General features: G+C 41.4%; 1 protein-coding gene and 4 non-coding genes across 9 annotated transcripts in view; 4 read left to right on the top strand and 1 right to left on the bottom strand.

The window, feature by feature from the left end:
- Positions 1-14,150: 14,150 nt before the first annotated feature.
- On the bottom strand, positions 14,151-14,223 carry TRNAR-ACG (transfer RNA arginine (anticodon ACG)). The gene has a single exon. It is a non-coding gene; the product is annotated as a tRNA-Arg (tRNA).
- A 412-nt stretch (positions 14,224-14,635) lies between these two features.
- On the top strand, positions 14,636-14,726 carry TRNAY-GUA (transfer RNA tyrosine (anticodon GUA)). The gene is given in 2 exon segments: positions 14,636-14,672; positions 14,691-14,726. It is a non-coding gene; the product is annotated as a tRNA-Tyr (tRNA).
- A 258-nt stretch (positions 14,727-14,984) lies between these two features.
- On the top strand, positions 14,985-15,073 carry TRNAY-GUA (transfer RNA tyrosine (anticodon GUA)). The gene is given in 2 exon segments: positions 14,985-15,021; positions 15,038-15,073. It is a non-coding gene; the product is annotated as a tRNA-Tyr (tRNA).
- Positions 15,074-15,210: 137 nt separating this feature from the next.
- Positions 15,211-15,283, top strand: TRNAA-AGC (transfer RNA alanine (anticodon AGC)). The gene has a single exon. It is a non-coding gene; the product is annotated as a tRNA-Ala (tRNA).
- Positions 15,284-16,091: 808 nt separating this feature from the next.
- Positions 16,092-27,219, top strand: part of TRIM55 (tripartite motif containing 55) — a 64,783-nt gene continuing 53,655 nt past the window's right edge. For 4 of the 5 annotated variants that reach the window (XM_060200819.1, XM_060200820.1, XM_060200816.1 and 1 more), the window contains exons 1-4: positions 16,092-16,245; positions 18,081-18,415; positions 25,422-25,651; positions 26,177-26,349. In XM_060200819.1, the coding sequence (XP_060056802.1) occupies positions 18,346-18,415; positions 25,422-25,651; positions 26,177-26,349 (473 nt within the window). In that variant the 5' untranslated portion in view covers positions 16,092-16,245; positions 18,081-18,345. Of the gene's footprint in view, positions 16,246-16,357; positions 16,413-18,080; positions 18,416-25,421; positions 25,652-26,176; positions 26,350-27,219 lie in introns of those variants that run through there. The other variant, XM_060200817.1, reaches the window with a different exon arrangement.

Below are 27,219 nucleotides of genomic sequence, written 5' to 3'. Positions count from 1 at the left end.
ACCGAATTAAGTTTCTGAAGGAGTTCTGGCCAATATCCTCCCCCACAAAGAAAGTTTCTAATTATAATGATGTGTGGCAAATGCAAGCAAATGAAGTTTCATAAAATGAAGTAGAGAACCTTTTAATTAAATGAAAGAATGAATGCTACAGAATTCCCTTTAGTTAGTTACCTAGAAATAATGTGATCAGTGACTCTTCATCTGAGGAGGGGCCATTTAAGCATTCAGTGATGTGAAGGTGAATGTTTATTTCCAGGGCACTAGTCCTTCTTGGGGCAGTCTAATTAGACTTAAATTAAACATAAAAATATGTCTAATTTGAGAAATACTTGCTAAAATTTCTTTTACCACCTTTTCAGCCATCTTAAATACTTGAATGACATTCATCTCTGTATTATTTCTGACAAATTCTAAACTAAGGACTAGAAATTTAATCTTAGTATTATATAACCAGTTTTCCATAAAACAAGTCATTTCCAATAGTAGACAGTTCAAATTAGCAGTGATTTCCAGAATTACTCTCAGAGTCAGCGTTTATATGTGTAGTTTGTTTGAAGTAGAAACTAATAAATACCTGTTGATTAACTGATTATGTCTCATAACATCCACCATTACTGAGAAAAATCTTTTCTCCAAATGTAGAGACCTACCTACATGTGCTTAGTACCAAATGAACTAATATGTCTGGTACAACTTTCTGGAATGTTTCATGCGTTTCCAGGGTTTGTCCTAGAGGCAAAACTAAATTCCTAGAATCAAACTGGCAATTACATGGGCCAGCTGCTAATGCACTATACCCACTGCCAGGTGAGCTGAGGGAAGAAGGGATCTTACCTGTGGAAAGTTGTTCATTTTACTTTTAAATAATTCTATGGTACCCAAATGTCTCTATTTCTGAGATGTTGTCCAGATTCATCGCTTCTAGAAGTTTCATCTGCAGTACACTTCCTTTTCTGGTAAAAAATAATTAGGGAAAAATTTTTAGTAGAGATTTACAACTTGGGAATGAAATGCTAGTATGCTCTTAAATTGTTTAGGAGAATCTGTTCATCAATGTACACAATTAAAAAGACCTATTTGGACATGCCTACAATTATTTACTGAACTGTCATTTTTCAGAATTGATAGAAGGGCAGGAAATAATATTTTAAAGATAGCCTAGGTTTAAAAGTTATAAATGGGGAGTCCGGCGGTAGCGCAGCGGGTTAAGCGCTCATGGCCCAAAATGCAGGGACCAGAGTAAGGATCCCGGTTTGAGCCCCTGGCTTTCCACCTGCAGGGGAGTCGCTTCACAGGCGGTGAAGCAAGTCTGCAGGTGTCTTTCTCTCCCCTTCTCTGTCTTCCTCTCTTCTCTCCATTTCTCTGTCCTATCCAACAATGACCACAACAATAATAACTACAACAACGAAAAAATAAGGGTAACAAAAGGGAATAAATAAATATTTTTAAAAGTTATAAATGTAAGATTTTAGGTAATGATAAATATTGAATCTCCTTGTGGATTAATTAATTAGCATAATAATTTTAAATAAAAGACTTTTTTCTTTTTAATTGCCACTAGCGTTATCACTGGGGCTTGGTGGCCTGCACTATGAATCCACTACTCCTGGCAGCCATTTTTTTTTCATTTTTTCTTTTTCCACACACCATTCCCACTACTAGAGTTCTGTGTCCCCATCCCTCCACTGGAAACTGTAGTAGTTCTCCCAAGATCATGGATATGGGTTGATTTATTTCTATAACTATCAATATTTACATATATTTGCCCATTGTTTTCTATGGTTCAGACTTCTCTTCCTATTTTTAATTTTTAAAAAAAAAATTAAATTATTTTTATTTATTTATCAGATACAGATAGCCAGAAATCAAGAGGGAAGAAGGTTATAGGGAAGGAGAGAGATAGACACCTGCAACACTGCTTCCCGTCTCGAAAAGCTTTCCCCTTGCACATTGTAGCATGTGTTCAACCAGGTGTACCACCACCAGTTCCCCTGCCTTCTCTTCCTAAGTCACAGGACGTCTGTTACTACTTCCAAATGTTCTTCCTTTTTTCTTCTTCTCTCTGCAGGTCCTGATAGATTCGGAGTTCAGAGCCCTCTGGTCATTTTCCTCCTATTATTTCTCCCCTGTTGGGAGTATGGACCAAAATATTTTTGGGCTGCAGAAGGTGGGAGTTCTGGCTTCTGTGATCGCTTCTCTGCTGAACATGGGCATCAGTAAGTTGATCTTTATCCCCAGCCTGTTTCTATCTTTCCCTAGTGGGATAGGCTCCTGAAAGGTGAGGTTCCAAGATATAATTGGTGAGGTCATCTGCTCAGAGAAATCAGGGTGGGGAAAAAAACTGCCAATATATTATGGAGAGATAAGAGTGGAATCTGCAACCAAGTTACAGACACTATTATGATGCCATCCTGATCTCCCCAGGCAGACAACCTCACCAATGTGTCCTGGAACCCCACCTCTCCAGAGCCCAACCACCAGGGAAAGATAAAAACAGGCTGGGGGTATGGGTCGACCTGCCAAGATCATGTTCAGCAGAGAAGTGCTCTGAATCAACCTATGCTTTATTTTCACCTTGCGTACTTACCACTGCTGAACCTACTATATATGCTACTTATGGTCAATTTGATCTCTTTCTGACCCTCTAGAATGTGTGTTCTGTTAAAGTAGGGATTTGTGTCTATTTGCTTACCACTATAACTCACCAACCCAAATCTCGTCAGAGGCAGTGGCAAGGAAAGAGCCCTGCTTGCAGCTCCAGGGATCTGAGAGCTCATCTACCTTTGCTAAGTCCTTCTTTTCTTTAGTAATTAAAAAAGTTTAAATATGCCTACTGAGCTATTTACTTGTAAATTAGTACTATTCTGCTAACTTTACAGTTTATGAAATTTTCAAAGTCTAGAGAAGATATTGAACAAGTCAATTTTTCTGTTATAGGGCTACCATTGGAGTTCTGCATTGAGGGCAAGGTCCTGTAGAGGCCCACAAGAGGGTTTATGATATTGTTCCTCATGCAGATGACGAGTGACAGTGGAGAGAGGGATCCGTCAGAGGTCTAGGACCATCATGTCTGTGTGGGAATCCCAGGATTCCCTGACTAGGGCCTGGATGATGAGGTGGCCTGGTAGTGACCAAAAGGGCCGTCATTAAGGTGTGCCAGTCTTTTGTCCTTATCCAGCTTTTACAGTCCTTAGTTTATCTGACAAAGTTAGGCTTAGAGTGATTGAGTGAAGTGAAATAGGAAGTAGGTGAGTAGAGGATTTAGGTTTAAGTAGGAACTATTTGATTAAGTATGCTATGGTGTCCTGTTTAGATCTTTCTATTTTCTTGATGCATTTATTGTGTACTTTTCCTTTAAGGTCTGTATTTCCCCCTAACTTATGGACACATGTGCGCATGTGCCCTATACCATGGGTTCTGTAACTTTGTTAGGAAATGTGCCACTCACAATAGAACGAAGGAGCCCTATAAGCTGAGAAAGTTCTCACCAGAATATTGTAGCTGGAGGGATGACAGCTCAGGCTTGGTGCCCTGGACACAGTCTGAAGTGAAACATGTGGAGGAAGCCCTGGTTGCACTGATTTTGAGATCAGCAGGTGCAGTATCAAATGGTATGGCTCAAGAGAAGCATGAAAGAAAAAAAGCAAAACCCCAGAGGTTCCAGGACTGGGAGAAATATGGGTTTTAAAGGAATGAAGAAGGCTTCTTGCTGTCCTAGATTTTAAGAAGGCAATAGATAATTATTATTATAACCAAGTTATTTGGGAATATGGTATACCATATAAGACCTTACCATGATTTATATCATTTAATACTATTTACAAATAACTATATCTTCTATACTGATCTAAGAGTATAGGTGATTTAATATTTCAAAATAGGTTTTTAAAAATGCATTAACAAAGGGAGTCGGGCTGTAGCACAGCGGGTTAAGTGCAGGTGGCGCAGAGTGCAAGGACCGGCGTAAGGATCCAGGTTCGAGCCCCTGGCTCCCCATCTGCAAGGGAGTCACTTCACAGGCGGTGAAGCAGGTCTGCAGGTGTCTATCTTTCTCTCCCCCTCTCTGTCTTCCCCTGCTCTCTTCATTTCTCTCTGGTCCTATCCAACAACAATGACATCAACAACAACAATAATAACTACAACAATAAAAAAAAACAAGGACAACAAAAGGGAATAAATAAATATTTTAAAAAATGCATTAACAATTTAAGCCCAGTGTTAAGATTCAGTTTGCTAATTTGAAACCTTAAGTGTTTCAATTGATGGAGTATATACTCAGAACTGAGGTCTATGCATTAAAAACCTTGAGACATTCAGTATATGTCCCCCCTCTCATATTGATTAAATAGTGGTTTATGAGACTATAAGTTAATAGGAGTATATATTAACACCATTCCTGCCACCAAATCTCTGTGTCCCTAACCCTCTCCCCCTATAGTGGAGCTGAGACTCGAATCCCTGACACACCCACCCCCAGGTGTTTTACTTTGGTGCAATACTCCAAACTCAGTTAAATTCTGCTTTGCATTTCCCTTTCTGTTCTTTCTTCTGTTTATGAGTGAGATCATCCCATACTTCTCTTTCTCTTTCTGGCTTATATAACTTAATTCCTGCAAGTAAATTCTTTTTTAATTTATTTTTTATTTGTAAAAAGGAAACACTGATAAAACCATAGGAAAAGAGGGGTACAACTCCACACAATTCCCACCACCAGATCTCCGTATCCCCTCCCATCCCCTGATAGCTTTCCTATTCTTTATCCTTCTGGGAGTATGGACCCAATGTCATTGTGAGGTGCAGAAGGTGGAAGGTCTGACTTCTGTAATTGCTTCCCCGATGAACATGGGCGTTGACAGGTCGATCCATACTCCTAGCCTGCCTCTCACTTTCCCCACTGGGACAGGGCACTGGGGAATCGGGGCTCCAGGACACATTGGTGGAGTTGTCTGTCCAGGGAAGTCTGGTTGGCATCATGCTAGCTAGCATCTGGAACCTGGTGGCTGAAAAGAGAATTAACATATAAAGCCAAACTGTTGACTAATCATGAACCTAAAGGCTGGAATAGTGCAATGAAGATTTGGGGGATGTCTCCATTTTGTAGATAGCTAGTAGGCCTATTTTAGTTATATTCCAAAGGGCCTATGACTAAGTATATTCTATATGAATCAAGGACCTGGATGTTAGGCCAGAAACTATCGAATACTGTGGTGTGGGAGGTGGTGCAATGGATAAGGCACTGGACTCTCAAACATGAGGTCCCAGCTTCAATCCCTGATAGCACATGTACCAGAGTGATGTTTGGTTCTTTCCTTCTCTCTCCCTTTCTCATTTATAAATAAAATATTTAAATAAAAAGAAACTATCACTTCTTGGACTTTTGGTTAAGATAAAATGTAGAAGAAAGAAACTCAAATACTTAGAGGAAAATATTAGTGGAACACTTTCCCGTCTATATCTCAAGGGCATCTTTGATGATACAGACCCAACTGCAAGGAAGACTAAAACGAAAATAAACCTATGGGACTACATCTAATTGAAAAGCTTTTGCATAGTAAAAGAAACCATCACCCAAACAAAGAGACTCCTCACAGAATGGGAGAAGATCTTTACATGCCATACATCAGACAGAGGGTTAATAAACAAAAAGTATAAAGAGCTTAGCAAACTTAGACCCTTCTTTCTCTATGTAATAGTTAATCCCCCTTATCAAAAATTAGATGTCCCTAGTTGTGGGGGTTTATTTCTGGGCTTTCAATTCTGTTCCACTGATCTGTGTATCTATTTTTGTTTTAGTACCAGACAGGTTTGATTATGATGGCTTTATAATATAGTTTGAGATCTTGGAATGCGATACCTCAATTTCTGTTTCCTTTTATCAAGATTGTTTTTTGACAATTCTAGGTGTTTTCTGGTTCCTGATAAATGCTTGTAGTTTTGGTTCTATTTTTCTTTTTTAAAAACTTTTTTACTTATAAAAAGGAAACTAACAAAAGACATAGGATAAGAGGGGTACAATTCCACAGGATTCCCACCACCAGAACTCCATATCCCATCCCTTCCCCTCCCCTGATAGCTTTCCTATTGGACCCAAGGTCATTGTGAGGTGCAGAAGATGGAAGGTCTGGCTTCTGTAATTGCTTCCCTGCTGAACATAAGTGTTGACAGGTTGATCCGTACTCCCAAGCAGTCTCTCCCTCTCCCTCTAGTGGGGTGGGGCTCTGGGGAAGCAGGGCTCCAGGACAAATGTGGGGTCATCTTCCCGGGGAAGTCCTGTTGGCATCATCTTAGCATCTGGAACCTGGTGGCTGAAAAAAGAGTCAACATATAAAGCCAAATTGTTGACTAATCATGAACCTAAAGGATGGAATGGTTCAGATGATGAATTGGGGAGGTCTCTGTTTTGTAGATAGTTAGTAGGCATATTTTAGTTATATTCTAAAGGGGCCCATGACTATACTAGTTTTTTTTTTTTCTGAGCCTGACATCTGATATGCAGGTGGATCCAAGTTATTGTCTGAAGATATGGGGTCATGGCTAGAAAAAGGACCAGAAAGCTGGATCAGGGAAGAGAATAGCTCCCAAATATGGGAAAGGCGTATAAATGTTGTTGACTGTAGATCCCATCGATTTGATGTCATGAGATAGGGTATATGTTCACATGTATCCATAAATTAGGGCAAAATATATGCCTGAAAGCAAAAGTGCACAATAGTCTGCAGTGAGTGAGTATATGCAGCAAGCAAGTAGAAAGACCTAAAAAGACACCATAAAGTAGACACCTAATGAAATAGTGTCTACTTAGATACCCTCCTCACCTACTTCCTATTACAGTTCTTTCACTCACTCCAAAGCTAATCTTAACAAAGCAAGGTCTGCAAAAGCTGAATAAGGGTAAGAGACTGGCATACTTTAGCGATGACTCTTTAGTCACTATCAGGCCACCCAATCAACTGGGGCCCTATTCAGGGAGTCCTGAGATTCTCAAACAGACATGATGGGCCTAGACCTCGAATAAATCTCTGTCTCCATTGTTACTGGTCATCTCTATCAGGAACAACACAATAGACCCCTTCGTGGGCTCCCATAGGACCTTTCCCTCAACGTGGATCAACAATGTTAGAGAAGGGAGGCTGGACAACATACTCTATGCTCCACCTGAGGAAGATGGGTCCTGAAATTGGGGGAGCTTGGAATGTTCCTACTCATGACCACAGAATGTGAGCTCAGATCTATAGGGATGCAGAGGTCACATAGGCTCCTAAGCTGAATATGGGCCCCAAATCATATCAAATTGAAGGGATTTACAATCAACAATATTTATACACCTTTCCCATATTTGGGTTCTATTTTCTTAAAATTGGTGGGACCTTGATGGATATTGCATTAAATTTGTATATGGGTCTGGGTAGGACATTCATTTTTTTAAAAAATTTTTTATTTAAGAAAGGATTAATGAACAAAACCATAAGGTAGGAGGGGTACAACTCCACACAATTCCCACCACCCAATCTCCTTAACCCACCCCCTCCCATGATAGCTTTCCCATTCTCTATCCCTCTGGGAGCATGGACCCAGGGTCATTGTGGGTTGCAGAAGGTAGAAGGTCTGGCTTCTGTAACTGCTTCCCCGCTGAACATGGGCGTTGACTGGTCGATCCATACTCCCAATCTGCCTCTCTCTTTCCCTAGTAAGGTGTGTCTCTGGGGAAGCTGAGCTCCAGGACATATTGGTGGGGTCTTCAATCCAGGTTGAGTAAGAAGATCTGAAAGGGAAACTAAAAGCAGGACCTGATCAAATTGTAAGTAGGGCACCAAAGTAAAAACCCTATGGTGAGGGGTAGACATGCAGCTTCCTGGGACAGTGGGGTGTGGGAGTGGGTGGGAGGGATGGGTCACAGTCTTTTGGTGGTGGGAATGGTGTTTATGTACACTCCTAGCAAAATGTAGACATATAAATCACTAGTTAATTAATATGAGAGGGGGAAAATCAATTGTATGTCTCAAAGTTTCTCAAAACACAAACTGAATCTTTTTAATATATAGGCTGTGTATTTGCTATGCGGACTCTCTCAAAAGCCTAGACCAAGTAGATTAGAAGCATCCAATAGCACAGCTATATATAAGATACTGTATACTGTACAGCAAACCATAACAAAAGGACTTTTCAAAGTTAACCCAATTACCAAATAATGTGATGATAACATTAACTATCGATTGTCTTTTTGAACCCTAAGACAGCAGGAACCTCACATCTCCACTATAGAGCCCCTACTTCCCCCAGTCCTGGAACCTTTGGATAGGGCCCACTTTCCCATATGCCTCTCCCAATCCATATCAAATAATATTGCATCTGCCGATCGCAACCTAATCAACACAACGATTGCCACCTCAACATGCTTCACCTCAGACTGTGTCCAGAGACTTCACATGTGGGAATGACTACCCTTCAGCTTCATTACTCGTGTGAGACCTTTCCTTTCGTAGTACTCTCTAATTCCATACCAGGTAGTTCACTTTCTAACAAAGTCCCAAAACCTAGATATACACCAGTTTCACTTTCCCGTATGCGTCTCCCAATCCATACCAAGGACATTCATTTTTATGATGTTAATTCTTCCAGTCCATGAGCATAGAAGATCTTTTGACTTCTTTGTACCATTTTCTGTTTCGTTAAATAGTGACTCATAGTTTTCAGTATACAAATCTTTCACTTTTTTGATCAGGTTTATCCCTAGATATTTTATGGATTTTGCTGCGACAGTGAATGGGAGTGATGATTTCTGGATATCTTCCTCTTCTAACTTAGTGTTTGCGTAAAGGAATGTCACTAATTTTTGTACATTAGTTTTGTAGCCTGACACCTTGCTATATTGCCTAATGATTTCCAGAAACTTTCTGCTGGATTCCTTAGGTTTTTCTCTTTCTTTTATCTTTTTTTCTTTTCTTTCTTTCTTTCTCTCTCTCTCTCTCTTTTTTTTTTTTTTTTTTTTTTTGCTTCCAGGATTATTGCTGGAGCTTGGTGCCTGCCACTGTTCCTGGAGGTCATTTTTTCAATTTTTGTTGCCCTTGATGTTATTGTTGTCATTGCTATTGTTGTTGTTGTTGTATAGGACAGAGAGAAACTGAGAGAGGAGGGGAAGACAGAAAGGGGGCGAAAAAGATAGACACCTGCAGACATGCTTCACTGCTTGTGAAGCAACTCCCCTGCAGGTGAGGAGCTAGAGGCTGCACTGGGATTCTTATGTGGTCCTTGCACTTCGAGCCATATGTGCTTAAGCCTCTGGCTACCACCCTTAGGTTTTTATATGTATACAGTCATGTCATCTGCAAAGAGTGAGAGTTTGACTTCTTCCTTTCCAATCTGTATTCCTTTGACTCCTTTCTCTTGCCTGATTTCTATGGTGAGAACTTCCAATACTATATTGAAGAGTAATAGTATTAATGGACAGCCCTCTCTAGTACCTGATCTGAGGGGGGATGATTTTAGCTTCTGCCTGTTGAGTATGATGTTGGCTGTGGGTTTGCTGTAGATGGACTCCACTATCTTAAGGAATTTTCAATCTATTTACCATTTTTGTAGTGTTTTAATCATGAAGGGATGTTGGATTTTGTCAAAAATTTTCTCTGCATCTAGTGAGGTAAATATATTGTTTTTGGTTTTGCTTTTATGATGTGGTGAATCACGTTGATTTATGTATATTGAATCAGCCTTGTATTCCTGGGATAAATTTCACTTGGTTGTGATGAACAAACTTTTTTTTAAAATTATAGAACTTTTTTTTCTTTATTAAGGATTTAATGGTTTACAGTAAAGTAATATATAGTTTTTACATGTGTAACATTTCTTAATTTTCCACATAACCATTAAGTGATCTTTTTTTTTTTTTTTTTTACATGCATAACATTCCCCAGATTCCCATTCAACAATACAACCCCCACTATTTCATTCATCATTTTTCATGGACCTGTATTCTCCCCACCCACCCACCCACCCACCCCAGAGTCTTTTACTTTGGTGTAATACTCCAATTCCACTTCAGGTTCGACTTGTGTTTTCTTTTCTAATCTTGTTTTTCAACTTCGGCCTGAGAGTGAGAACATCCCATATTCATCCTTCTGTTTCTGACTTATTTCACTCAACATGATTTTTTCAAGGTCCATCCAAGATTGGCTGAAAAAGGTGAAGTCACCATTTTTTACAGCTGAGTAGTATTCCATTGTATATATATACCACAACTTGCTCAGCCACTCATCTGTTGTTGGACACCTGGGTTGCTTCCAGGTTTTGACTATTACAAATTGTGCTGCCAAGAACATATGTGTACACAGATTTTTTTTGGATAGATATGTTGTGTTCCTTAGGATATATCCCCAGGAGAGGAATTGCAGGATCATAGGGTAGTCTATCATGTCAGATATGAGAATAGCTGTTCCTGCCCTTTTTTGTGGGCCATTGGCTTGAATGATAGTTTTCCATCCTTTCACTTTAAGTCTGTGTTTGTCTTGTTGCGTTAGGTGAGTTTCCTGTAGACAACATATTGTTGGGTTGTGTTTTCTGATCCATCTTCCTACTCTGTGTCTTTTAATAGGTGAATTCAGGCCATTGACATTTATTGATATCAAAGATTGAAGATATTTTAACACCATTCTTGTAGAGTTTTAGAGTGTTTTGATATGTGTTCTATTTGTGGTGGTCTGGTTGTTTATAGGAAACCTTTCAGAACTTCTTTCAAGGCAGGCTTGGTGATGGTTGCTTCCTTCAACTGTTGCTTGTCTGAGAAGGTTTTGATGCTTCCATCTAGTCTGAATGACAGTCTAGCAGGATATAGTATTCTTGGCTGAAAGCCTTTCTCATTGAGCACTCGATAGATATCTTGCCATTCTCTTCTGGCCTGTAGTGTTTGTATGGAGAAGTCTGCTGCTAATCTTATGGGTTTTCCTTTGTAGGTGACTCTTTGTTTTTCTCTTGCAGCCTTGAGGATCCTTTCTTTATCCTTATTCCTTTCCAATCTAAGTATGACATGTCTTGGTGTCTTTAGGTCTGGGTTAATTCTGTTTGGGACCCTCTGGGCTTCTTGAATCTTTATGTCTTTGATGTTGTCTAGACTAGAGAAATTTTCAGCTATTATGGCCTGGAGAACGCTTTCTTCCTCCCCTTCTCTTTCTTCCTCTGGTAAGCCAATAATGCGTATATTGTTTCTTTTGAAGTCATCCCATAGGACTCTGTTGTTGTTTTCAGCATCTCTTAATCTCTTTTTGAGATCTCTTACTTCTTCTTTAGTTGTCTCTAATTCATCCTCAATCTTGCTAATTCTGTCTTCAGCCTCATTGATTCTATTCTCTCTGCCCTCTACTGCTTTCTGGAGTTCATCTATTTTGTTGCCCTGCTCTGATACTGTTTTAGCTTGTTCAGCTAGTTGCCTTCTTAGCTCAGCAATTTCAGCTTTCAGCTCTCTAATAACCATGAGATTATTAGAATTTTCTTCCATATTCTCATTTGTTGTTCCTGCATTTCTGATTACAATTTTTTCAAATTCTTTACTCACTCCTGTTATTATTTCCTTAGCTAATGTTTGGATGTTGAACTCGTTGTTTTGTGCTTCGCCCTCTGGAGGACTTTTAGCTGGACTCTTGTCCTGGTTCGAGTCTCCATTATTTTTTCTTGTTGTTTTAACCATTTTATATAAGTTAACAGTTTTTTCAATCCCTGAGTTGGAGTTCAGTGGTGTAAAAGCCTTTTTTTTTTTTTCCCCTGTAGGCTATGGTAGCCTGAGGGCTTTTAAACTGTCAATAGGCTTCTTGGCTTAATCAATGACTCCTGACCAAGAGATAAAGCAGGGTGTGGCAGAGATAATCCAGTGGTTATGCAAAGAGACTTTCACAGCCCTTCAGCTATGCCACCGAGGTATAGGTCTTCTCCTGAGTTTCCCGGTTAGATCTCTGTGCCCTGGTGTCCCTCCCTGTTGCTGCTCCAGATTCTGAGGGTAGTAGCAATGGAGACTCAGAGTTGTACTTGGTGAGTCTCTGGGGAGTCCTTTCCTCCCTTCAGCTGTCCCCTTGTTGGTGGAGCAGACTGGAGGTGGTGTCTCCACTGACAGACTGTCGAACTGTTAGCAGTCACTTAATCTCTCCTTAGGCCCCTCTCTCCTCTCTGTCACCAGCCACGCGTGTTTGTACTCACGGGTGATTTACTGGGTTTCTGTGGTCATTCTAGTCCTGTCTTGTTTCGGTCCGGGTGGTCTCCTTTGGTATTCCTAGTTGATCCGGGAGAGGAGAGGAGAGGAGAGAAAGCGATCTGCTGCTCGTAGCTCCGCCTCCCTAAGTGATCTTTTTAATATACTGCTGTATCCAGTTAGCTAGGATTTTATTCAGTATTTTAGTATTTATGTTCAGCAATATTGGCCTGTAGTTTTTGTTGTTGTTGTCTCCCTATCTGCTTTTAGTATCAGGGTGATGATCTTTTAAGTTGTTGCTTCCTCAAAAATGTCTTGTAGACATTTGTTCATTGTCATTACAGAGTTGACAGTCAGCTGAGGTAAAGAACAAACACCTCATCACAGACCCCTGCAAGCGTCAACTCGGCTTTGACCTAGCACGTTATGACTGGGCCCTCCTCAATCGCTATCGAACAGGCCATGGCCGGTGCGCCGCTATGTTCCATCGCTGGGGAGCCAGAGACAACCCGCACTGCCCCTGCGGCTACAGACAGACTATGACCCACATAGTCAACGACTGCCACCTCTCCAGATTCAAAGGAGGTCTCGAAACTTTACATCAGGCTCAACCTGACGCTGTTGACTGGCTACGGAAGAAGGGCAAACGCTAGAAGAATTACTCTCATGTTGATTTTTATTTATAAAATGACTAGGTCTTGGTGATAGTTTTTTTTTATTTATGGTACATGAGAAATAAACACTTAATGCTAGTCCAAGATCCCCAAACTGCAATCTTGAGAAACTCTGAGAGCTGAGTAGAGCAGTCTTTTGTCTTCACACCTATTAGTAGTTCTAATTTGACTCTCTCTTTGGCCCTACAGATGTCCATAGAAATTAGGCACATATACTCTGCTTAAGTAGTTCTATCAGTAGTTCTAGCTCGGGCAAATACAACAGCAGCTGCACAGTGTGGTGGGCGAACCTCTAAGCTCCGTGCTGCTGTCTACCTGGATGCTCCTAGAAGCTCCACAGGGCGAACGGTTCTATCTCAGCTAGCTTCCAGAATGTGTATTCTCAGCTGTGATTTTTCTCTCTTCGGGGCTATATGTCCACAGTCTCTGATTTGCTTTCCACATCCCAGCAATTATTTAAAACCTTAGGTCAGCTGGTCGTGCCTGATGTTGTTTTGTACATGTTACTAAGCATTTTCCTTTTAGTTGGGATCAGATATGTGCCTTCCGTATGGCTAGATGAGAGATGTGAGCCAGTCCCGATGTGTATTTGCAGTCCTCCCCCGCTGGACACAAATTGGGAATTAGAAACAAGCATCTGACAGGCTAGAAGAAGAGGTTTTTTTGTCACCAGGAATTAGAAAGAGGAGTTAACTTTTGGTTGATTTATTAGTTCACTTTTTATAACAAACTTCCACTGACTGGGCAGCTTATAAGCAACAGAAATTTATTTCTTAGTTGTGAAGGCGGAAGTCCAAGTCACACTGACAGCACTAGTTTTGAAGATCCTCTTCTGGTTTGCAGACTGCTGAATTTTTCATTGTCTTCTCAAGTAGTGGGACAGAGGGGGAAAAAATGGTATCTCTTATAAAAAGCACTAATCTTAGTCCTAGATGCTCTGAAGTTAAGTCTCAAGACTTAATCACCTCCCACAGAACCGAAGTCCTAATTCCATCACCATGACATTAGGTTTCCAACATTTTGGAATTTTGGGGTGGAGGACCACAAATATTCAATGTCGCCACATTTTGTCAAAGCTTTTTGATTGACGTGCACAACTGGTTTTCCTCCTGGCGGGTGTGGGGGGAATTGCTTTGGCGACTACATCTGCAAGTGGTTCAGAGCTGAGCGGCCACAGAAGCAGCTGGAGAACAACTGGCTTCCTGCCTCCTCCCAGCATGGCCCGACGGTTCCCGGCGTCTGTAGTTCCGAGGGGAACAAAGAACAAACTATTGTTTTCAAAAAACCGAGACAAAAAAAGTATCCGAGCCAGGCAGGAGTCGAACCTACAATCTTCTGATCCGTAGTCAGACGCGTTATCCATTGCGCCACTGGCCCCTCTGGCAAAGATGGGGTCAAGAGTTAATATAAATGACAAAGCGGCTTAAACCACGCCTGTCAGCCCATCCCACTTAGTAACTTCTCTCTCCGTCCGCCCGCCCTGCAAGGAGTAGGAAAGGAAAGAGCTATCGTCGTCGGTGCTGTGAGGCAGTCGCCGAGCCTCGCACTCCGCACCGGTACCGGGGCGCACACACCCGGGGGCTTTCCCTCGGCTCGGTCTGGAGGGCCAGCTCAGTCGGGAGTCCCCGCCAGCCAATTGACTTTGCGCATGCGTGAATCGCTTTTGAGGGATGCTAATACTAGTCTCCGCGCGCCTCGAATTACGCATGCTCAGTTCACTCCCGACTGAAGGCTGGGAGCGCTCGGAGTTTTGAGTTGAGTCTCACGGGACGGAGCGTGGTTGTGTGTCCCTTCGATAGCTCAGCTGGTAGAGCGGAGGACTGTAGTGTGCTCTCACTGGAGGGATCCTTAGGTCGCTGGTTCGATTCCGGCTCGGAGGAGACAGGTTACTATTTTTGCCTGTTCACTTGCTGTATTTATGACCCGTTCATAGATGTCCCTGTCAGGTAGTAAGTCTTCACGGAGAGTTGGATTTAAATACAGGCACCCCTATGGGAAACTGGGGAATTCCGAAAGCGGCGACGGGCCGTCCTGAGGAGTTCGTACCCGGGAACCTGGGTTTCGCGAAGCAGGAAACGCCAATGGCCCGAAGGTAGTTGCGAGTTAAGGAAACTCACAGAGCACCTGCCCTCCTGCCCCCTTCGGTAGCTCAGCTGGCAGAGCGGAGGACTGTAGGCTCCTGTGCGCTGCCATCCTTAGGTCGCTGGTTCGATTCCGGCTCGAAGGACTGGGGTGTTTACTTTTGTTACCTGGGTTGAGCTGCGCCGACGCGCTCAGGAATGCGGTCTAGAAAATTCACTTTCGCTTCTCGAAGTTCTATCCCTTCTCTAGAGGAAGAGATAATAACAAGCTTAGCCTGGCGGTGGGGGATTAGCTCAAATGGTAGAGCGCTCGCTTAGCATGCGAGAGGTAGCGGGATCGATGCCCGCATCCTCCAGTATTTTTCATTTACATATCAATATTTCCTCCCACGTGTTTTCCTATGAATTCAATTCAAACTAGAGCTTAAAAAGTCTGGCGAGTGAGATTACAGTTTAGTAAATCAGTCCAGGCAAGGGATAATGAGTGCTGGCAGAATTATTATTTGTAAATAATTTTAAGTACTATTTGTTTATTACACTTACTTTGAGAAGCTCATGAAATTGGTACACACACACACACAGACACACACACACACACACACACACACACACACACACACACCCCATTGCTGACAGGAGGCAGCAATTCTGCTGCGCCTCGCCTCGGATTCCTGCCCTTTGTGATTGACAGCTGCACTTGCAGGGCCCCTCTGAACCTGCCTTGTTCTTAGTTCCAGGAACTGACAGACGGGAAGACAACCAAAGCCAGAGCACTTGGAAAATATCGCTGACTACTTTAAATTCTGTGTTGAGGTTTGTTCTGCTTCATTTCGGCTGCATTTTGTGGAATGTTTGAGTCTTCCCCAAACTGATGGGATGAGGCAGATACTTTCTGGAAACACAGAAGGCGAAGTGAGGACGTGTTGAAAGGTTCCACAGAGGACAGCAGAGATACCCCCTCACCGACCCCCTGCCCCCAGGTGAAGCGACTGTGGGGAGCTAACTAGAGCCTAAACTATAAGAGTGAACTGAAGGAAAGGTCTAGCTAGGTTTTCATTCAGCAAAGACAAAACTACTACGTAAACTCACTCTGAAAGTTTCAGAAGTTAGGCAGTCTACATACGCTTTTCTATGAATCATTTTTTCCTATCCTAATTTTCCAGGATACAGCCACCCACAAAGCAAAGCACAGCAAGCAGAGCCCACTTAAACCTGCCTTCAACCCCGCTCTGTGTTTGAGGCAGATGAGCTAAGAAAGAAACCAGTGTCTTGAGGTCAGTGACTCCACTGGTATGAAATGTCCACGAAAAATTTAAAGGTACAATTGCAGAAGCACTGTTGTGTTTTGGCTAGTCACCAGAACTCTGAAACCTGATTTGTTTGCTTGTTTATTTTGGGTCGAGACAGAGAAAAGTGAAGAAGGAAGGAGGAGACAGAGACACTTAACAGCGCTGCTTCACTGCTCATGATGCTTCCTCAGTGCAGGTAGGGACAGGGAACTTGAACCTGGGTCCTCCTGCACTGTAATGTGTGTGCACTTTACCAGATACCACTGCCTGGGTTTTTTGTTTTATTTATTTATTTATTTATTCATTTATTCATTCATTCATTTATTTATTTATTTTAAGCAAGATGGGTTTATTCAGACACAATCAAGCAGAGAGCAGATTGGAATGTGTGTGCATGGCAGCGCCTAGATGTACTTACCTTGAACCAGAGGCTAAGGATTCTTTTATTTATTTATATTTAAAAATATTTATTCATTTATATATTCCCTTTTGTTGCCCTTGTTGTTTTATTGTTATTATTGTTATGGATGTCATTGTTGAATAGGACAGAGAGAAATGGAGAGAGGAGGACAAGACAGAAAGGGGGAGAGAAAGATAGACACCTGCAGACCTGCTTCACTGACTGTGAGCGACCCCCCTGCAGGTGGGGAGCCACTAAGTATTCTTGATATAACTTCTGGAAGAACTCCTACCTGGTCCCACTGGAAGAAAAAATAGCATCACTTCTCATGGGAGATGCAGGGTGTGTTGAGTTTGCTGACTTATATACATGTGTGAACGTTCTTACTAGTTCTCTATAACAATGTTTACAAAGTAAAAACAAAAACTGTTGCTGACAGTGGTATACCAGAGCCAGAAAGGTAGTTCACTGGGTAGGACTTCTACCTCACCATATGCTATCCAGGTTTGAACCTTGGTCTGAAGATCTTTCTGGGGGTTGTCATTCCACAGCTGATTGGCATCTTGGTACTACAGTTTCATTTGTAAAATAGACAAGATGGTGTAGCTGCTTTTGATAAAATATAACATATAAAATGTGCTACAGTACCTGGAAGACAGTAAATGCATTTTAGTTATTAATATAACAAGTATACTGCAGAGGGGAGGCCTGAGGGTTTGCCTGTGTGTTTATATAAATGTTTATGGGGGTACAGGAAAGAGATGCTTTGATTTGCTGTGCAGACCGATTCTAAAAAAAAAGGAAATGATGGTTAAATAAGTTATGGTAGGGCGTGATTTATTGGAAGATGTATAGTCGTTGTACAGTTGACATGAAAGATGTATAGTCATTGAAATGGTATCTACTAGTAGCTCTTGAGATGGGAAATGTTAATTGAATGCTCATGAATAAAGTAGATGCAGAGAAATACAAACATTAAAAAACAAAATAAATGGGGGGCTGGATGGTAGTGCACGTGGCAGAACTCACACATTACACTATTAAAGACCCAGGTTAAAGCCCCTGAAAGGGGGGGGGGAGTTTCACAGGTGGTGAAGCAGTGCTTCAGGTGTGTTTGCGTCTATGTCTCCCCCTCTCTTTTTTCCTGCTCTCTACCATTCTGTCTCTATCCAAAAATAGATAGATAGATAATGCTAAAACAAAAAGCATATGTTATCTATAAAGAAAACTAGAAAATGCATTAGAGTTTTAATAGTAGTGATCACTGGATGGAAGGACTACTGTGATTTTTTTTTCTTCCTTGAAATGATACGATACTTTCTAAGTTTTCCACAATAAATATTCATTATTTCAAATTGAAAATAGAATTAAGATAATTAACATCTAACATTTACTCAGCACGTTCTACAAATCAAGCACAATTCTTGTCACATTGCATGTGTTATTTCATTTTTTCTCTCATAGAGAAAACACCATCAAATAAGGCCCAGATGGCTTCAGTGGTTGAATTCTACCAAACACTAAATGAAGAAATAAAAACAGTAATACACTTCCAGAAAATTGAGAAAGAAAAAAAAAAAGGACTATTACTTAACTTACTCTATGATTCCAACACTACTTGGACCCTGAAACCAGGTCGCAGCTGACGAAGTGCACGTGGTGTGAAGTGCAAGGACTGGATCCCAGCTTGAGCCCCTGGCTCCCCACCTGTGGGGGTGGGGGTCCCCTCATGGGCTGTGAAGGAGCAGTGGATTCCCAGTGCAGGCACCGAGCCCCAGCGATAACCCTGGAGACAAAAAGTAAGTACAGATCAGTATACCTTATGAACACAGATGCAAAAAAAAAAAAAAAAAAATCAACAAGAATGTAACTCATTAAGGTTCTTTATTTGATGTCTGATCTCTGGCATCATGTATGCCAAGACAGTGCTCTGATCTCGCTGTCACTCATGAAATAAATATTTCAAAATTGAAGGGAAAGAAAAGAAAAGAAAAGAAAAATAGATCACAGAAGTTAAGAGGAAATTCATTAGGAATTTTGGGTGCAGGAGATATGAGGGCGTGGGTGTGGAGGACTGTATGTGCTGAGGATGAAATTCAGAAGAGGGAGAGGATTCACATGGAGCCCGAGGGAAGGACAGAGGCGCAAGTATTTGCTGGTCACTTGGTCTATCACTGGTATTTCCAGCATGTGAGATAGTCCAAGAAATGTTAGTAGTCCAAGCAAAGTACAATATGTTAGTTTTCTAACATTTCCTCAGAGATGTTTATGATGGAGTAAAATTTATAAACAACAGATTTGGAAGAGAAGTGATTATCAAGATGAAAAATGATTGCGGGTAGAAATTTGCAAGCTATTTAGTGAAAGAAATGCTGGTGTTCCTTTTTGTAAGTACTTTTCAAGTCCATTTCCATTTTTCTCTTTCCCTTCTACACTGCCATAGCCTGGTGCCAGGGCATTGCCACCTCTCACCTCGGTTACTGGCCGTAACCTCCAACCTGGTCTCTAGCCAGATTTCCTTTCCTGTCTAGGAGCTACCACTTTGAGATCGGCTCCACCAGTGTGGAAATGTCCCTGCCGAACTATATCTTTTTTAAAAATCACTTTATTAAGGAAATGTTGATCAATAGGATTGTTGTTGCAGGGTTATGGTTCCACATATCCCCCAAATAAATGTCAATAGATCATACCATTCACCAGAACTGCCCTCCCTGTCTGCCCTTAACCCTGAGCTGTCCCCCTAGTCTAAGTCCCAGATCTGTTGTCATGGGTCACACAGTTCATTAATCTTACCCTGTATTTTCCCGTGTTTTATTGCTTAGGTTTTTATCTATGAGTGAGATTATCTGGTCTTTGTCCTTTACTTTTAGCTTATAATCATTTCCAGCTTCATTCTTTTTTTTTTTTTTTTGCCTCCAGGGTTATTGCTAGGGCGTGGTGCCTGCACCACAATCCACTGCTCCTGGAGGCTATTTTTTCCCCCTTTTTGGTTGCCCTTGTTACCATTTTTTTTTTATCATTGTTGTTATTTTTTATTATTGTTGTTGTTATTGATGTCGTTGTTGTTGGATAGGGGAGTGAGAAATGGAGAGAGGAGGGGAAGACAGAGAGGGTGAAAGAAAGATAGACACCTGCAGGCCTGCTTCACCGCCTATGAAACGACTCCCCTGCAGGTGGGGAGCGTGGGGCTTGAACCGGGATCCTTACTCCCATCCTTACGCCGGTTCTTGCGCTTAGCGCCACGTGCCGCGTGCGGTTAACCCACTGCGCTACCGCCCGACCCCCTCCAGCTTCATTCTTATTGCAGCAAAAGAGATCTCGTAATTTTGTACAGCTGAATAGCATTTTGGGTATGTATGTACGTATATTATAACTTCCTTAACAACTCGTCTGTTGCCATCATTTGGGTTGTTCACTAATTTTGACTGTTAGATATAATGTTGCCATGAACACAGACATGTATGGATCTCTTCAGGAAATGTTTCTGTGTTCTTTGGATAGATGAGTGGGAGAGGACTTGGCATGGTAAGCTCATGTTTAGTGTTTTAAGGAATCTGCATACTGTTTCGCTGTGAGAAACAAATTTAAAATTTTTATATTATCTTTATTTATTTATTGGATAGAGATAGCCAGAAATTGAGAGGAATTGAGAGATAGAGAAGGAAAGGGACAGAGAGACACCTACAGCCCTACTTCACTTCTCAGGAGGCTTTTCCTTTGAGGTGGGGACTGGGGGATTGAACCCATGTCTTGAGCATGTGTGCTCGACCAAGTGCATCATCGCCCCTCCCATGAGAAATTTGACCACTTCCTGTTGCTTAATTTATTAAGTGTGAAAAACACTGCAGTCCAGTGTTCATGATCTGTCAGTGTGGCGGCAGCACGTGCTGCTCTCTAGCTCACAGCACTGCGTACTCTGAGCCTTCCCTGCCTTCCTCAGCTTCACTGTGTCTGCTTCTGCATCACCTTTTGGGCAAAATCACTTCTACCCTATTTTCCTCATCTCTGCTTTTCAGCGCATCAGTTCAAATGATACCCTACTCACGAAGCTGTAATCCCCCTAACTAGCAACCTGTAGGTACTTTATCACATTTTGTTTCGTACTGTGGTTCTGTATATGTATGTTTTTACTGTTAAACTAAGCTCCTTGAGGAAAATGACTTGTGTCTTTCTTGTCTTTCAACTAACATGATGAAGACACATGATAAACGAAATATGTATGTTGAAAAAAAATTCTTTCTCTTGTAATAGACTGTTTAGTTTAAGTGTTTTCCCACAGGTTATAAGACTTTTCCCGGTAGAAAATTTCTCCCCCAGAAAATGACTCATATATTGTGCTTAGACTCCCATAGACAGTGCAATGATAAACTCAATTAACTGTAGCTAGGTGAAATGAACTAAGAAAGAAAAATATTCCCTACTTCCCTATAGTTGCTAAACAGATACTGAATTGTAAAATTCCCTAGAGATCCCTGAAATGCTTATGAATACATATAACTTATTACTAGTTAATACAGCTTGTTAGAGTCTCAGTAGCTGTCCATGTGCATAGGACTGGGACCACATGTAACCAGACTCACTGACCTCCTCTTTACTGGAGCACTCCGGGGACATGCTCATAAAACTCGTTCATTGTTTGACACTTTTAAATCAAGTAGAAATAAAGGTGCAGATTTATCACATAAAATCAGATATGCATTAGGAATCTTTATCTGATTTGAATTTTTTAAATAAGATATAGATTGATGGAACAACAGTTTCACAAAATCCTGGCTAACAGGAGAGTGGATACTTATCAATCACTACTATCCCTCAGAAAATCGATTTGGAGGAGGAGGCAAATATAAAGGGATAGGTACTTCAGATTAGATGAAGCACAAATATGGGAGCAGGACTCCCATTTTCACTCCAGCTGGAAATGGCACTGATGCCCCCACTCTATGTGGCAAAACGAAATTGCAGATCTGCATTCTATAGCATAATGGTTATGCAAAAAGACTCTCATGCTTGAGGCTCCAAAGTCCCACGTTCAATCCGTCTGTACCACCATAAGCTTGAGCTGAGCAGTGCTCTGGTCAAAAAAAAAAAAAAAAAAAGATTTGTATATGGCTCTGGGGAGAATATTCATTTTGATGATATTTATTCTTCCAATCCATGAGCATGGAATATCTTTCCATTTCTTGGTATCAGTTTCTATCTCCTTGAGTAGCGACTCATAGTTTTCAGTATACAAGTCTTTCACTTCTTTGGTCAACTTTATTCCTTAGGTATTTGATTGATTTTGCTGAAACAGTAAATGGGAGTGATTTCTGGATGTCTTCTTCTTCAGATTTAGTGTTTGCATAAAGAAATGCCACTGATTTTTGTACATTGATTTTGTAGCCTGATACCTTGCTATATTGCCTAATAACTTCCATTAATTTTCTACTGGATTCTTTAGGTCTTTCTATGTATACTATCATATCATCTGCAAATAGTGAGAGCTTGACTTCTTCCCTTCCAATCTGTATCCCTTTGATTTCTTTCTCTTGCCTGATTGCTATGGCAAGAACTTCCAATACTATGTTGAAGAGTAACGGTGACAGTGGACAGCCCTGTCTAGTCCCCGATCTGAGGGGGAATGCTTTCAGCTTCTGTCCATTGAGTATGATGTTGGCTGTAGGTTTGCTATATATAGACTCCACTATCTTGAGGAATTTCCCATCTATTCCCATTTTTTGTAGAGTTTTGAGCATGAATGGGTGTTGGATTTTGTCAAAGGCTTTCTCTGCATCTATTGAGATAATCATGTGGTTTTTGGCTTTGTTTTTATTGATGTGGTGAATGACATTGATTGACTTACGGATGTTGAACCAGCCTTGCATTCCTGGGATGAATCCCACTTGGTCATGATGAACAATCTTTTTGATGTGTTGCTGTATCCGGTTGGCCAAGATCTTGTTTAATATTTTGGCATCTATGTTCATCAGAGATATTGGTCTGTAGTTTTCCTTTTTTGTTCTGTCCCTATCAGCTTTTGGTATCAGGGTGATGTTGGCTTCATAAAAGGTGGAAGGGAGTATTCCTGTTTCTTCAATCTTATGGAATAGCTTAAGAAGTGTGGGTATTAACTGTTTCCTGAAAGTTTTGTAGAATTCGTTTGTGAAGCCATCTGGTCCAGGACTTTTGTTGTTGGGGAGATTCTTAATAACAGTTTCAATTTCTTTGTCTGTGATTGGTGCATTTAGATTTTGTAGTTCTTCTTGGTTCAGTTTTGGAAGTGCATAGGTTTCTAGGAATTGTTCCATTTCTTCCAGATTCTCTAGCTTGGTGGCATATAGTTCTTTATAGAAGTTTCGCAGGATTCTCTGGATTTCTGTGGTGTCAGTTGTGATATCTCCTGCATCGTTTACAATTCTATTAATTTGAGTCTTCTCTCTTTTTTGTTTGGTGAGTCTGGCTAAGGGTTTGTCAATTTTGTTTAATCTTTTGAAGAACCAACAGGTGCCCAACAACAGATGAGTGGCTGAGAAAGCTGTGGTATATATACACAATGGAATACTATGCAGCTATCAAGAACAATGAACCCACCTTCTCTGACCCATCTTGGACAGAGCTAGAAGGAATTATGTTAAGTGAACTAAGTCAGAAAGATAAAGATGAGTATGGGATGATCCCACTCATCAACAGAAGCTGACTTAGAAGATCTGAAAGGGAAACTAAAAGCAGGACCTGATCAAATTGTAAGTAGGGCACCAAAGTAAAAACCCAGTGGTGAGGGGTAGACATGTAGCTTCCTGGGCCAGTGGGGGGTGGGAGTGGGTGGGAGGGATGGGTCACAGTCCTTCGGTGGTGGGAATGGTTTTTATGTACACTCCTAGCAATATGTAGACATATAAATCAGTAGTTAATTAATATGAGAGGGGGAATCAATTGTATGTCTCAAAGTTTCTCAAAAGACAAACTGAATCTTTTTAATATATAGGCTGTGTATTTGATATGCGGACTCTCTCAAAAACCTAGACCAAGTAGATTAGAAGCATCCAATAGCACAGCTATATACAAGATACTGGGTACTGTACAGCAAACCATAACAAAGGGACTTTTCAAAGTTAACCCAATTAACAAATAATGTGATGATAATATTAACTATCGATTGTCTTTTTGAACCCTAAGACAGCAGGAACCTCACATCTTCACTATAGAGCCCCTACTTCCCCCAGTCCTGGAACCCTTGGATAGGGCCCACTTTCCCGTATGCATCTTCCAATCCAAACCAAATAATATTGCATCTGCCGATCACAACCTAACCAAAGCAACGATTGCCACCTCAACATGCTTCACCTCAGACTGTATCCAGAGACTTCACGTGTGGAATGACAACCCTTCAGCTTCATTACTCGGGTGAGACCTTTCCTTTTATAGTACACTCTAATTTCATCTCAGGTAGTTCACTTTCTAACAAAGTCCCATAACCTAGATATACACCAGTTTCTGTGAGAGAGAGCTTATGTGCACACGTATCCATAAACTACTGCAAAATATATACCTGAAAGCAGAAGTACACTAGAGTTTGCAGTGAGTACCTCCCTAACACTTCCTCTCCACTATTCCAAGCTTGGGATCCATGATTGCTCAACAAATTGTTTGGCTTCATATGTTAACTCTCTTTTCAATCACCAGGTTCCAGCTGCCACCAGGATGCTGGCTCAGCTTCCCTGGATTGAAGACCCCACCAATGTCTCCTGGAGCTCAGCTTCCCCAGAGACACACCTTACTAGGGAAAGAGAGAGGCAGACTGGGGGTATGGACCAACCAGTCAACGCCCATGTTCAGCGGGGAAGCAATTACAGAAGCCAGACCTTCTACCTTCTGCAACCCTCAACGACCCTGGGTCCATGCTCCCAGAGGGCTAGAGAATGGGAAAGCTACCATGGGAGGGGGTGGGTTATGGAGATTGGGTGGTGGGAATTGTGTGGAGTTGTACCCCTCCTACCTTATGTTTTTGTTCACTAATCCTTTCTTAAATAAAAAATTAAAAAAAAAAAGATTTGAAATCAATTTTTTTTTTTAAATCAAAGCACTGTTTTATGTAGAGCTCTGTTTTATGGTGCTGGGAATTGAATCTAAGACTTCAGAGCTTCAGGCATGAAAGCCTTTTTGCATAAGCATTGTACTACCTCCCTAGGCCTGAAACCAGTTTTTAAGTTGGCATTTTCCTTCAGCTGTAAGCCTCACAAATACTGAATATTTAACATTAAGCTAATCTTTTGTTTTTTAATGACTGCCCTCATAAGACAAGGATAGTTGTTTTCAAAATTTTTTTTTCTTTTTTATCTAAAATAGCATGACTGTGCTACTGCTGGTGATTTGCTTGCTAAACATCCAAGACAGAAATGACACTTGCTATACAGTCAAGAGACTTGGGCTGCGTTCAGTGCTAGAGAAACCAGCTGCCAGGTTCTTACTGAGAGCTCACAAAGGGCATGGCTCAGCGACGAGGCATGTACATTCGCATTTGTTGTTGACAACTGTCAGCTTGACCGCTTTCTCCTCACAACCCTGTCTAAATGGGATTTGTAATCCTCTTTCCTACCCACTCTATTCACTCTCTGGGGCAGGAATGCTGGCTCCTGCTCTCTGTCACCTGTCAGAATCCATCCTCCTGTCACTGGCTTATATGGACAAGTAAGCCAGCAGTCACGTGACTGCCCAGCTGCTAAAAACAGCCCAAAGGTCCACTCTGAACCTGGACCTGAGACAATGTCCTCCACCAAAAGAAACACAAAGGGCACTTGATCATAGGAGGTTTGGAATTATTTCCAGGAGACACTTGGAGAAAATATCTGGAGCACCTGTCCCTGGCAGTGCACAGGGACGGCCAGGAGATGAGCGCATCTCTGAATTACAAGTCTTTCTCCAAAGAGCAGCAGACGATGGATAACTTGGAGAAGCAGCTCATCTGTCCCATCTGCCTGGAGATGTTCACGAAGCCTGTGGTCATTCTCCCTTGTCAGCACAACCTGTGCAGGAAATGTGCCAGTGACATTTTCCAGGTAGGTTTGTTTAGAATTTAGTGGGTGGGTGGAAAAGATTCCCTTCTTTCCAATACAAGTGTTCAACATGGACGCGAATTCCCTTCGATCATTTTTAAAGCTCTATTCATGTCCAAGAAAAACAAGGATTTCGAATGGCTTGTTTTCTGCTTTGTTGTCAGCCTCCTCCTGACTCCCAAATGTAGTTATATTTCATACTAAGAATCATACCTCTGTTAAAACGACTATTGAATATTTTAAAACTGTAAATGAATTACTGCCTTAGTCATCAATGGTGGAGTTTCTGGCTAGAATTTTTGATTGTGAACATGCTGGCCTCGTGCAGAAATGTTACATTGCAGCTGACTGTAGTTAAGTGCTGGCCCTGTGTTTTTGGACACTTGCTGATAAGGCCCTAAGGGATTATTTTATGACAAGTTTAAAGTGGAAGTTAATGTTATTTGTAGTAGCAGAGAGTGAAACAAAATCTCAGAAAAGCTACCTGTGGTATTATTCAATTTTTCTTTTCTTGCTTGGCAAGAACAGGCCTCTAATCCATATTTGCCCACAAGAGGAGGCAGCACTGTGGCATCGGGGGGCCGATTCCGTTGCCCGTCCTGTAGACATGAAGTAGTTTTGGACAGACATGGGATATATGGACTTCAGAGAAACCTGTTGGTGGAAAATATCATTGACATCTACAAGCAGGAGTCCGCCAGGTACTGTTTATCCATGAGTCAAACTCATTTAAAGCGTATCTTAATGGATCACTACACTGAATGCTTGTTTGCAAATCATGAGTTCATTTTATTAATAGGAAAATGTTTTTCCAAGTCAATACTTCCCAATGGGAGTGAGGGCTCTCACAGGAGGTAAGAAAGGAGACGGTGCCCATGGCTGCTCCTTCTCCTTCTACTTCCTCTCCTCCTCCTCTCCTCTCCCTCCTCCTCCTTCTTCTTTGAATCAATTTAAGAATGGGATAACTCATCAGCAGTAATCCATTTCAGCTGTGACAGCAAATGAGGCACAATGATACATACCCACCCCTAAACCTTGTGCCACGTACATTTTAGGGATTTCTGTACCTCATAGGTCTTTCGTGAGGCCACAAAGCAGAAAAATTCCAGTCCAAAGCTTGATAGAAAATGTACAGATATGGCATCTTCCAAAATAGTTCAGTTCCTAGTCTTGATATAGATGACAACAAAGACAGTTTCCTCTAATTATGGCATTGGCTCTGGGAAGTTGCAAAGCAAGGTCTAGTCATGACCTTTAGCAACTTAAATGTTACCTGGGTGGAGAAAAAAATAGATGGAGTTCAGGGTATGCACATCCATTCACTAGGATAAAAGTTTCTTGCACATCAAACTACATTGGCTATAGAGTTCCTTTCCTAGAGACAGCACTGTGAGAATTCATTCCTAGAAGGCATGGTATGAAGAGCCTTTTCAACTGTATACAAGTCAGTCTGGTCTACAAGGTTTGGTAACAATATTGAGACTATCTTGAAATGACCTCCTTGTGATTCTTATTAGATGTGGAGTTGTGGACCATCTGCAGGGTTCTGAGAGCATTCCACTCTTTAGAAG

Source organism: Erinaceus europaeus, chromosome 1, assembly GCF_950295315.1.
Source record: "Erinaceus europaeus chromosome 1, mEriEur2.1, whole genome shotgun sequence".
NCBI classification, from domain to species: Eukaryota; Metazoa; Chordata; class Mammalia; order Eulipotyphla; family Erinaceidae; genus Erinaceus; species Erinaceus europaeus.
Note: the sequence above shows the minus strand (reverse complement) of the source record. Positions and strands in the feature narration are given on the sequence as shown.